The sequence below is a fragment of the Ostrea edulis genome, chromosome 6 (assembly GCF_947568905.1).
Source record: "Ostrea edulis chromosome 6, xbOstEdul1.1, whole genome shotgun sequence".
In the NCBI taxonomy this organism is placed as follows: Eukaryota; Metazoa; Mollusca; class Bivalvia; order Ostreida; family Ostreidae; genus Ostrea; species Ostrea edulis.
This window is the reverse complement of record NC_079169.1, coordinates 54,466,479-54,480,226: the sequence shown is the minus strand read 5'-3', so window position 1 is coordinate 54,480,226 and position 13,748 is coordinate 54,466,479. Positions and strand designations below refer to the sequence as shown.

At 33.3% G+C, this 13,748-nt stretch overlaps 1 protein-coding gene across 3 annotated transcripts in view; it reads left to right on the top strand.

Annotated features, from left to right (window-relative positions):
- The window catches only part of LOC125683546 (nostrin-like), a 149,480-nt gene that overhangs the window by 120,628 nt on the left and 15,104 nt on the right, over positions 1 to 13,748 (top strand). For 2 of the 3 annotated variants that reach the window (XM_056140062.1, XM_056140063.1), the window contains 2 exons: positions 776 to 943; positions 12,665 to 12,814. In XM_056140062.1, the coding sequence (XP_055996037.1) occupies positions 776 to 943; positions 12,665 to 12,814 (318 nt within the window). The remainder of the gene's footprint in view (positions 1 to 775; positions 944 to 12,664; positions 12,815 to 13,748) is intronic. The other variant, XM_048924814.2, reaches the window with a different exon arrangement.

Sequence of the window (13,748 nt, the reverse complement as noted above, 5' to 3'; positions counted from 1 at the left end):
TGAATGCATTTCATGTTTTATGAATGTAAACAAATCGGACTCACTAGGCCGTAGTGAATGCATTTTATGTTTTATGAATGTAAAACAAATCAGACTCGCTAGGCCATAGCGAATACATTTTATGTTTTATGAATGTAAAACAAATCAGACTCACTAGGCCGTAGTGAATGCATTTCATGTTTTATGAATGTAAACAAATCGGACTCACTAGGCCGTAGTGAATACATTTTATGTTTTATGAATGTAAAACAAATCAGACTCACTATAGGCAGCAGTGAATGCATTTTATGTTTTATGAATGTAAAACAAATCGTACTCACTAGGCCATAGCGAATGCATTTTATGTTTTATGAATGTAAAACAAATCAGACTCACTAGGCCGTAGTGAATGCATTTCATGTTTTATGAATGTAAACAAATCGGACTCACTAGGCCGTAGTGAATGCATTTTATGTTTTATGAATGTAAAACAAATCAGACTCACTAGGCCGTAGCAAATGCATTTTAAGTTTTATGAATGTTAAACAAATCAGACTCACTAGGCCGTAGCGAATGCATTTTATGTTTTATGAATGTAAAACAAATCAGACTCACTAGGCCGTAGCAAATGCATTTTAAGTTTTATGAATGTTAAACAAATCAGACTCACTAGGCCGTAGCGAATGCATTTTATGTTTTATGAATGTAAAACAAATCAGACTCACTAGGCCGTAGCGAATGCATTTTATGTTTTATGATACTGTATATAATTGAATGTTTTGTTTCAATTATTCAGCGGGGGAGATTGACCCGGTTTACAGTCTACTAAAGTGTGCCGCTGACCTTCCCAAGGTCACCAAGCCCACCTGTGGTCTCCACCCTCAGTGTTCAGGCCACCACTCTAACTCCACTAAAGGGGACAGCAGTTCCAGCACCTCCAAGACAACAAGCCCCGCCTCCTCAGGTGAGCACCTCTCCATCAGTTGTAAAACTGTGATACAGAACCCCACAAAAAGCAGCCACGTTATCTATCTCACTCACAATTCTATGAGCACCTATCTTACTCACAATTATATGTACATTATGAACCTATACACATCAATCTCACTAACAATTATATGTACACACCAAACTCACCATTATACTCAGACACCTATCTCACTCGCGATTATACCTACACAGCTATCTCACTCATGATTATACTCAGACACCTATCTCACTCATGATTATACTCAGACACCTATCTCACTCATGATTATATCTACACCTATCTCACTCATGATTATACTCACATACCTATCTCACTCATGATTATTCCTACACACCTATCTCACTCACGATTATACCTACACAGCTATCTCACTCACGATTATACTCTCATACCTATCTCACCATTATACTCACATACCTATCTCACTTATGATTATTCCTACACACCTATCTCACTCATGATTATACTCACATACCTATCTCACTCATGATTATTCCTACACACCTATCTCACTCACGATTATACTCAGACACCTATCTCACTCATGATTATACCTACACACCTATCTCACTCATGATTATACTCAGACACCTATCTCACTCGTGATTATACCCACACACCTATCTCACTCGTGATTATACTCACACACCTATCTCACTCGTGATTATACCTACACATCTATCTCGTTCACAATTATACCTACACAGCTATCTCACTCATGATTATACTCTCATACCTAGCTCACCATTATACTCACATACCTATCTCACTCATGATTATTCCTACACACCTATCTCACTCATGATTATACTCACATACCTATCTCACTCATGATTATTCCTACACACCTATCTCACTCACGATTATACTCAGACACCTATCTCACTCATGATTATACCTACACACCTATTTCACTCACGATTATACTCGCACACCTATCTCACTCGGGATTATACTCGCACACCTATTTCACTCACGATTATACCTACACACCTATCTCACTCGTGATTATACTCACACACCTATTTCACTTAATGATTATAATCACACACCTATTTCACTTAATGATTATAATCACACACTTATCTACTCACACAAACAAATGTACAAACTAGGTACCACAAATAACTATCTCACTCACAGAAACAAACATACAAACCAGGAACCACAAACAACTATCTCACTCACAGAAACAAACATACAAACCAGGAACCACAAACAACTATCTCACTCACACAAACATACAAACCAGGAACCACAAATGACTATCTCACTCACACAAACAAATATACAAACCAGGAACCACAAACAACTATCTCACTCATTATTTCACTTACACAGATGCACAAAGAACTGTCTCATTCATATAGTCACACAAAAGAAAACCACACCTGTCTCAATCACACTAAAACATACATAACAGAATCACCTTCCCGTTTCTCACACATCACCTATAACGGAACCACGGCTACACAACCAGCCCAAACCGCTACCATCAATAAAGACAAACACAGTGTTGAAGCCACTGATCACAAAAACACACATAAAGTGACGTCTCCTAGGTTCAAAGCTGTAGAGGGATTGCTTCAGTCTGTCAGCCTTCACAGAAATGAATCATGGGTGGGATATTGTAAATGTAAAATGTCCATGCTTTTCAGTATCTTCTGGTTAAACCCATGTATACTTCTGATAAGAAATCCACATTCTTATTGGGCTGTCATCAGACATTAGCTTGCATGACCACTTACATGCCTACTCTTCATCAACAAGTCATTCAAACTCTTGCTGGGGACACAAGAATCTTAACAGAATGGGAGATTCCTGTCAAATGTATAATGTAGCTGTTGTGCTTTCTTGTGAACGATTGTAATCACTTCCTTTTCAGGAGAAAATTACAAAATATATATCCGTTTCTAAATTGAAGCTCCTAGATTATGTTTTTGTCAGGGTTACAAATACATTTATCCTAATGTCTCATCTTTTTACAGACAAATTTTACAGTTTGGTGATATATTAGGAATTATTATTTTTAGAGTTGAGCGATTTTCATGGGTGGCTAATTTTTCTATATAAATTCATGGTGACTAATTCAATTCATAAGACTTGGTCATTACAGGAATCTCTTTTGGTAACTTTTAACGAATGCATACTGAAAATTTATGTTATTTTCACCCAGATGCATTGAAAAACAATTTTGTCCCAGTTGTGAATTCATCCATTCAGGATAATTTCAAATAGGCAAAAATAAAACAGGGTGAAAAATATCCTGGTATACAGGATAGCAAACAAAAATCATTGGAGCTGTAAATTTTCCAGCAAATTAACTATAACTTAGAAATCCATGAAAACAGAATCACCATGAAAATAATAAATCCATGGTATATCACTAGCCAATTACACTGAGTTTAAATTATGTGCTGTGTCTTGTGGAGAGCTTGGTGTCTTGTCCATATTGCTGTTGTTTTAGCCTTTCTGATGGCATTAACACACTAACATTAGTTAACACAAACAACTGCAGCAGTATTTTTAACTTGGTAGGTAACAAAGGAAAAGCCCAGCCACACTGAGGCAGCTGGCCAATCAGAGATCTTCTACAGCAAGCTTTATTGTAATTGGCTGATTTAACATTTCTTACAAGCAAGGGGATTGGCTAATGCTGATCTATACAAACTTTGCATTGGCTGCTTTTAATTTTAGTGTTGCTTGAAGAAGAGCACCCTCTAGATCTGTTTTTACTTCTTGTATGATAATGAGTCAGCTAGCCCTTGGCAGTGTCAGATTTTAATAGATGTGTGCATAGTCCTGTCAACACAAACTATACTGGAAGCAGCTTTAACACACTGCCAATTTATTGAAAGCAGTTTTTTGTTGAGAGAAACTGTGAGCTTTTGGAGACTGTTATCAATTAAACTGTCTTGATTGAAGTGTTTATTTTTATCTATATATATCAGACACTTTTTGTTGCACTACATAACAAACACCATTGCTTTTGTATACAATGTATTGATTTGCCTTTTTTGCTTATAATAGTTTTATTTTCAAACTGTTTATGGCTTGAGCTTTGTGTACAGAATTCTAAACCATTGTTTTCAAGTGTGTGTGTGTTTTTGGAGTCTAAAATATCACTATGAATTAACCAGAATTTTCTCTGTTGTTTGACTAGGTGTTGTTTTTGACAGGCACTCCAGATGTAAGCCATAGCTTAGGCAGTGATTTCAAGACATACTACAAACAAACCAGTCCAGCCATCAAAAAACAGACTTCATCCCCCTTCATAATACCCTTTTGATAATTTGTTCACAAAGCCCTGAAATTCATCAATTCCACTACACACAATCCAAACAGAAAATGTACATATAGGAAAACATTTCTTATGTATTTTTGAGTGTTTGTTGCATCTTTAATGAAACATATATATTTCTTGCATCTATATATAGTGAAAATTCATTGTAAATGAACTTAAATTCAGTATAAATAAGGAGATTTTTTGTGTCCAATATCTTGAATATGACCTGGTGCTATGAATTCAGATATCTAACTAAATCTATACTGTGGCATTTTATGCTAACAGTTAATCATTGACTTGAACTAATATAATCCTCCACATTTGATATTGTTCATCAGTCAAGTTGGATAACTCTTAGTTTCAAGAAATATAGAACAACTTTGTCTCTGACAAACCATACAAACAGAGAAAAATCTCAGATCACGTCTATAAGTCAGTATAGAGTACAGCACATGCAACTAACTTTCCAAGTGGAAAGTGTTAAAAATCATAATGGTTGCTGAAAATGAGTTTCTTCACTTTATGTTTAAAAATTTACAAAGATGATGACAAATATACCTCACATCTTAAGGAAGTTTATCCCAAAGATGTATTGAAAAGAAATTTTTTGAATACACAATGTTTAGATACACAAAGATAATTCCAAACAGGATGTGTAAATGAATGTGGAGATATGTCAGGTTCATGCCAGAAAGAATTCTGACAATGAAAGAACCAGGCTAATTTGTCATACTGAATCCATTCCCCCATACAGTGAGACAATTATTGATAGTCGATCAATTGTATGCATTATGCTGTTCAGAGGTAGACATGGTGTTGTCATTGTACTACACATGCAGGGGGGGGGGGGGGTAAATGGAACTTGAGTGACAGCTGGTTTATATGACAGGGACAGAAATAGTGCTACATTCTTTTCATGGAGCCAAATATGAGTTGATAGGGGAAAATGCAACAGAACACATTGGGATTTGAATTTGAGACCCATTACTCTCCAGTCAGTGCATGTTGCACCTTCTGACCTACATTGTATCTGGCCACTAGCAAGTGCACCAATCAGCTAGTCCAATGTGTTTTCTCTCTCTCCCCCCCCCCCCCCATTATACAAAAAGAAGAAATGTACAAAAATGTTCTCAATTTGATGCAGGAGAACCTTTATTGAAACTAAGAGTTATAAAGCATGTCTGCTGGACTAATGTTCTAATCTATTTCCTCTTCCTTTTTTTTTTTTTTTTTTTTTTTTTTTTTTTTTGTGGATTGCAATTTTTCATTACATTGTCTGAAGAGTCTTGTACAAATGTCCTTTATGTCAAAATCCTTCCTTCATAAACTGCCTGTTTTGGTGTATAACTATGATGTAACCCAGATGTTGCACAGTTCAGAATGTGGTGCAATCCAAATTTATAGCACCAAACTTTTGAATGCTAAATTCCATTACAAAAAACTTTGAATCTATATTTTGAATATTAGATATTATACCTATACTGAATAAATCATCTTGTATGGACTGAGTCTGGTTTAAACAGGTTTGACTGTATCTGGATAAAGACCTCCTTCTGTTCTGTGCCAACACTATGAATATACCCCTGATATCAATAGTAATTATGCCTGCCCTTAATACCTTAACTTATTGTATTAATCCTCCACCCCACTGTCCTGACCCCCGGTCCTACAACACTAGAACATTCCTGTTTGAGTATATTACCCAACATTTCAACATTATCTTGTTTACCTTAGGACCACAGTGTAGCAGGAACATTAGTAAAAAGCCTTTGTTTTCATTTTGTAGAATGTGAGTTATTTTTCACTGTATATATGGCAAAATAAGGGTATTTGTCAAAAATTCAATGTTAATGCTTTCAATTGTTGACAGTTTTCTTATTTTTGTTTTAAATTGCTGACACAATTTTTTTTTCTTGTTAATGATTTTCTTGCTTGAATATTTTTGATGTTGCTGGTTTTTCACTTGACAAAAATTATAGTGCACCATCAAATTGTTTTTGTTTTCACTTGGTTTGATTCCATGTAAATTAACAAAATGCAACTCTTTATGATATTCACACCCTGCCAAAAAATGTCATTGGAATCAATTTCTTGTTTCATTTTTCTGACATTTCGTGATTCGGTTGAAGAGAAACCTGTCTAACCTGTTGAGAGAGCAGGAAGATTTTCCATAATTAAGCTTGAAAATTGAAAAAAGAAAGATATTTTTAAGTATTATTTTTCAAATCAAGAAAAGTCTACTGTAGATCCAGTTTTTACTATATGCGTACTATTTTCATGTACTTTTATGAGAATATCAACTCACAATATTTTTTTTTTTGGCACACTTTATGTTTTCTGTCACAAATATTTCTTACAGGCATTTGTATACCTGGTACTCGACAATTCTTAATTCTTGCAAAAAGAAAAGTCTAGCAAAAGATTTGCTACATTTAGTTACATGGTTTTTGACATGTAGTTACTTGGTTTAGGTGGCAGGGTAATTTCTTGCTGTTGTGTTCTAATAATTGGTACATGTTGTTAAACTTCTCCATTGTTGTACAAGCAATGTTGGTCATGTTGAGTTTTCATGTTGTTTTAATGGGTAGCCATTCCCAAAAAAAATATCACATTTTCCCATTTCTCATTGTTATTTTGTATAATATATATATATTCAATCTTTTCAACAAGCATTTGTGATATAAATTCTGTATAATGATGATGGAAATTGTATTTTGTGTGACTTTGAACATATTTCGTATGTCTGCACCATTTTTTAATTTATTAATCGGTGTAACACTATAAGTGACGTATTATAAGTAGTAGTGAGACATGTACCACTAATTGTCCATCCTTCTCTCCATCCTTCCTTCAATCTATCTGTCTATTGACACTTTTAAGTTACACAGCAAGTCCTGTGGTTGTTTTTTTTTTTTTTTTTTTTTTTTTTTAATACATTGAACTATTTTAAAATTATTTAGTGGACAATAGTCAACAGATGACACCTATAACTTTTAAGGTCAGAGGTCACAGCAATATATTGACTTTGGGATTGTGTGACACAATAGCTCGTATAATTTTCAGCAGAGACAATCATAGACATTCTAATGTAAAACTTCAAGGTCCCAAAAATGACTTTCACCTTGGGATTGTATAACAACAGATTTTTGTATTTGGAATAAGGGTTGGTGAAGTTAGAAGATTCTATAGATTTAGGAACACTTGGTCAAAGGTCAAGGTCATAAAAGCAGATATTCTTTGATGATAAATTATAGTAGGCCTTGATAATTTTGTTACTTTGAGAAATTCATTCTGTCAGCTCAGAATTTTAGTAAAACTTGCAATGAGTGGACAACCAATGTAAAACTAATGCATTGTAATTTCTGTTCTTAGTATATAAAAAAGATCTCAGTTATTGTGTAGGACATTGTACTGGTGTAATTCTCAAGACTGATATTCAGTAGTACACAATATGCCTAGAATACTCAGATACTCTGTGTACCCCCCCCCCCCCTTCCAACTTCAACTTGCAAAGAACTTCTCAATACCTGTACACCATCCCTATGGAAAGGTTTAAAAAAAAAATCCAGTCAATTTTGTCACAACTGGACTGAACTGGTCATGACCAGAACAAAGTCTTTCATGAGCATATTGTTTCTTCCCTTTTTTATACATATTAACCTTTTTAATTTCTTTGCCTTAACTATTTAAAATGTATTTTAGTAAGATTTCTAATTTTGCTAATTGATACAATCTGTGTGTGAAAAGGGTGCACAGCATATGACAAATTTGGACATTCTCCAACAAAGAGCGTAATTTTGGTTTGGTTTCCTCTGAGCACCAAAATCTCAGACTCATTTAATCCTAGCTTGTACTCATGGTTTATGGACTGAGAAGTCGGTTCTTTTAGGAATTTGATGTCATCTAGTTTATACACTGTGAATTTTATTTGTTTGTCTAGTAATAAAGTACAAAATAACTACACTTTCTGTTTCTCTTGCATAAAGACACTGAACTACGGAGGCCATCACAACAAACATTTTGCCCTCAATCATAGGAGGCTGCAGGAAATTCCTTTATTGCCAAATTAGATGTAATGGCTTTATAATTACCTTCTTAAAAAGGTTTCGCATTTTCTCTGGAGAGTTTGACATTTTCAAATGTTTCTTTTTTCTGCTGTAGTGATTGTAGATATTGTCTGTGTGCCGTCTTCCCACGCTACGTGTATTACCTAACAATATCCCATGCTGCTTTTCTTTGGTGACAGGGATAAGATTATTCCTGATCTAAAGTGCTTTTTATATTTTACTATGATTAATTGCTCAACACGAAACTTGTGTGCTATTCCCAGAGCACAGCTATATCAGTGGAACTGTAACTGTTGTCCAGTTATGATGCACATTGTATATTCCTTTAGATAAATTTTATCTTTAAAAATACATGAACCCGGTACATGTATGAACTGCAATGCGTTATGCTGGCATACTTCATGAAGCGTATTAGCACTTAATTCATAAAAAGTATCCTGGTGTGAAGTGTTGTAGTTCATATACCTTTATGTATTTTCAAAAATGAAATTTATTTATTTTTTACATTTTCAATTTCTACTTTCATTTCTGTCAGAATTCCTTGCAGTTAAAATAGATGTACTATAGATAAGATAAGATAAGTTTATTCCAATTTTGGGCCCAGAGGGCATAACAGTAAGACAGTTTATAAAGAAGGAAATTCAAAAAAGAAAGAAAGTTTACAACATTAACTACGGGTTACAGAGACTGCAAACTGCGTGTGGATGCAGCATGTTGGGGAAACAAGTACATACATATATGAATTGCTAATCATGTATATATACAAGTAAATGGACAGTATCAGTATTATACCAATATATGAATAATAAACTATAATGATTTTTGCAGTTTTAAAGCATCACTTCTTTTTCTGAAAGTTTGCACTAAATATTCACTCAATTTGACAATTACTGGTTTGTCTTCGTTAATCATCAACCAAGTAAATTTGCCCTTATTTGTTAGATAGATAAAATTTTTGTTGAGCTTGTATATACCATTAAAAAACATATTCCTCTCTTCAACATAGAATGGACAATCAGTAAGGAAATGAAATTCATCTTCAACACAATTAAGGTTACATAATTCACGTATTCTTTTGTTTCTTTCTAAAAAAATCTTCTGGCCAGAATTGGTTTTTGTAAATTCATATCTTCCTCTTTCAATTCGAAGGTCATGTGCACTAATTCTAAATCTACATAGAGTTTTTCTTAATTCTAGGGATTCTAAAAATATATAACTTTCTATAGTAAAGTTTTCTTTATACGAAAAATATGTTGTGAGTTTTCCTGATTTCTGACCCTCTTCACGTCGTTTTGACCAGTAAAGTAAAAATTGTTTCCGTACCTGATTCTTCATTTGTTTTTTGAAAAATGAGAATTTGAGATTTTTACAATTGGGTACCAAAACGCCCATTTTTCCTTAAAATAATTAATGTTTTTGTACCAACAATTTATATTATATGAATTCAGGTTGATATTCTCTCTATAAGCACTGTATAACAGGGATGATTCTGGGCAATTCTCAAGTCTATGCCAATATAGTAAAATACTTTGGATTATAGAGCAGAACATAGGATATCTACCCAATTCAGAGATTATTGCAATATTAGTACTTCTTATACTGGCACCCAGTAGATGTTTACAAAACTTAATATTCAGGTTTTCTACCTCCCAATTTTTAAAGATATCATATAAATCTCTGTCTTTTTCCAGCATGCGTGTTGAAAGTGTTCCCCATATCTCGCAGCCATACAAGGCGATGGGTTTTACCATATGGTCAAAAAGATGCAAAAATTTTTTAATTGGTGGATCGATAGATTTGATGTCTTTATAAAGTTTGAATGAGGCCTTAAGAGCTTTATTATATAGATCAGATTTTGCTTCCTTGAATGAACCACAGGAGGATAATATTACTCCTAGATATTTATATTTGTTAGTACATTCAATACATATGTTACCAAACACAAAATTTTCTTTAATTAGGTGTCCAATTTTATTAAAAATGACTACTTTTGTCTTATTGGTATTAATATCTAAGCACCAATCGTTGCAATATTTTTCAAGTAAGTTTAGTTTGTTTTGTAGTCCATTTTGGTTTTCTGAAAGCAGTACAAGATCGTCTGCATATAGAAGAGAGGTGATTTCAAGATTCATATGTGCATCTGTAGTGCATTCATGAGGAAATGGCTAAGATGCAAAGATATCAAATGCAAAAACAATGGAAATGCATGAGTACATTATAATTTTATTTAATTAATTGCAAGAAGTCTCTTTCATGAGATCAAACGTCTCGCTTTTATTTGCACACATCATTAATTCATAGGCTTTCAAGTCCTCTGAACTTTAACACTCATGACTTTTAGTCTCGAGTGAATTAATTCAGTAATTGTAAGTATGTAACAAGGAATATGTAGTATCAAGCTACACTCTTGGAACTCTGTAACTTTGTCACGTTTTTAAAAGTTAAGGATCAGCATACTGTAATAGTATATTTGTTATATTTAGTGTGTACAATATTTGATGGAAATTGATTTTTTAACAAGTTAATTAGCATAGATTTGATTTAGTGCTTTTTAAATGTGTTATTTATACACAAGACATTGATTTAGCGGTAGCTGCTTTCTACGAAAGGCGCTAAATAGAATACACAGCCAAATGTAATATGTCTACGAACAGGGTTTGACTCGTTTCTCTATGAATTACCATTATAATCAAATTTTCAGACATCTAAAGTTTTGTATGTAGACAATTTTGTATCAAAGTAAAATTACTGGATTAAGCATATTGCATTGTTAGATAGATAGATATATATAAATGGTAACCAAATCTAAACGTTAATCTACAAAATCTGCATAGATTAAAACAATGCTTACTTGGTATTGGTTATAAAGAAGAATAATTTTTTTCACATTTATTGATCAAAAGAAAATTCTTGTGGAATCCCATGGCCATGAATTTAGCAAAATTCGGAAAATAAGATTTTTCGTGAAAAATCAAATTTGTGAATACATGCATGTATATGCGGATGTTATTGTCACAGTCCTTATATATACAACCCCAATGAAAAGATCTACTGTACACAGTGTACTATAGGGAAGGGGATTTAATAATACAAAGTGCTGTACAAGTGGAATTTTTAGTGATCAAGACACAAAGAAGTAGGGACGGTTTCTATAGTCATCTGGCCCAGAAAATAGATGATTTCAGTAGGAGTCCCAAAATCTGGCATTCAAATAAGGAATATATAAGCAACTCCAAACTACATTTAATTTGATCCAAAATTGCTTTGTGTTGTATGACAGGAGCGTGAAGTTGGCATAAAATTGCCAAATAATGCAAAAATCAATGAAAATTTTCATAAATTCAGGGGGTTTTCCATTCAGAAAACATACAGCCCATGCGTCGAGCAAATTTATATTGAAACACATTTTTCATCTTCTCTTAATACAGAATATATATTAATTTCATTTTGCTCGACGGATGGGCACACCTTTTCCTAAGCAATAATCTGGATGAAATTTAACAGTTATCAAGCTCTTTTTGAAAAAAGGCGGGAAGAACTCTTATTCGTGACGTAATAATGCTATAAAATAAGAAATAACTTTGATTTAAGTTGAAATAGTATACTTGGCATGTATTTAACTTATTCAAAACACAGATCAAGCTTGATTCAAGACATATTTAAATCGGAGAATTTTTTGGGGCCTTTTTATGTACACAATCGTACCTTGTTCTTTAGCGATTTTCCCATAAAAATGGGTATGTATAGTTACTGAGAGCTAATTTTAACAACTTTACAATTCCAAGAATGATAACTATTACCTATGATACAGAATAAATTGTTAGCGATATTTGATTTTAGCGATCTCAACACCTTCGCTAATAATGCCAAAATTAAAATCTCGTTAAAATTTCTGGATATACGATAACTAATCATTCAAGTAAGGTGGTCACAATAACCTAGGTCCAGATGTTCAAAATTCTTCATGGACTACAATCTGCACTTGGAATTCTGCTGTCAGTGTTGTGGTACATTGTATACTATGATATTTGTAATTTGGCACTGGTAAAAAGTTGTGGATATATGACTGTGCCAAACGCATTATGAACAAGTAGGTAACTGGCAAACACAAAAATAAGGAATAGTACACAACAGACTCGAAACAAAGACCATGCTGGTTCTTTGTGTAATTCGAAATGCTGTGGGGAAAACTTTATTTTACACTGTGAGGTGAATAAGACCCAGTCAAGCACTAGTGATATTGCCCTAGGAAAGGTCATTACGACTTCCAGAGACTTGGGAAGGAGAGGGATAAAACGCTTTTTGTTCACGGTTGTTTATTCTCTCCATTTTGATTTTTAGCCAGCCACAGTCCCAAAACTCGTCGAAAAAAGTTGAATTCTCGCATGAAAAGTTTTTCCTTGGACACGCCCGAACCATCCAAGCACCTGTTGGCAATTGACGAGACAACCAAGAAAAAGAGCAGTTCCTTTACTAACACATGTTTTGGAGGTGATTCAATGTTAACCCATACTGACTGTGTTTATTTCCTTCCTCAGTATTCAGCTCAATAATCACTCCTCTAACATATATACCCTAATCTAATCATATATTTTTTTTTCTTCGTTTTTTTTTTTTTTATTTCTGCAATTCCCAGCACTTTTCCAAATTAAGATTTATACTCTTTGTGATTCAGAAGTTTTATTTCAATTTCTGAATTTCAAACGTGCTTGAAATATTCTGCCCTTCATTACAGTTTTTAAATTCATTTTAATGTCTGCATTTTGTCCAGTTCCTAAATATATGGACAATGTATCCTTCATCACATATTTGCTTTATCTTTTCTAGCAATCCCTGCTTAATTACATCTGTTTTATGGATGGCAGACCTAATTTATATTTTTAAGCTCTGTTCTGAGAAACCTATTTACACATGAAACTCAAAATGATTGTCCTACCTGGCATATACTCAGGAATTAAATTGATAAACTTGTTTTGCACAAAAAAATATTGTTTACCTATATATCATATAAAACTTTTATGTAAGTATAATTCAAGATATTAAAGATATTTTAAATGGTCAATAATACATTTACAACATTAAACCAATATTCTCATAGGATTTCTAATTTAACATTGTAATGTAAAATATAATTTTTAACATCTTCAGCTAGATTGATACATGTAAATTTTTAAATCTTTCATTCCTTTAAGTAAACTTTAAGGGTAAAATTTTATAAAACAAAATTTCCAAAATTGTTGAAGAATTATTTAAAGATTTCGATTCAAAACAGTTCCTTGACACTGTTCTTACAACAAACAGGAACAGATTTTTAGCCAATTTTGACATGCTTCCTATAAAAATCTAACCCAGAATCCTTATTGATTCTTGTTAGTTGACTTGTTACCCATCAAAGGTTACATTTTTTGTACTCTTTCATTCATCA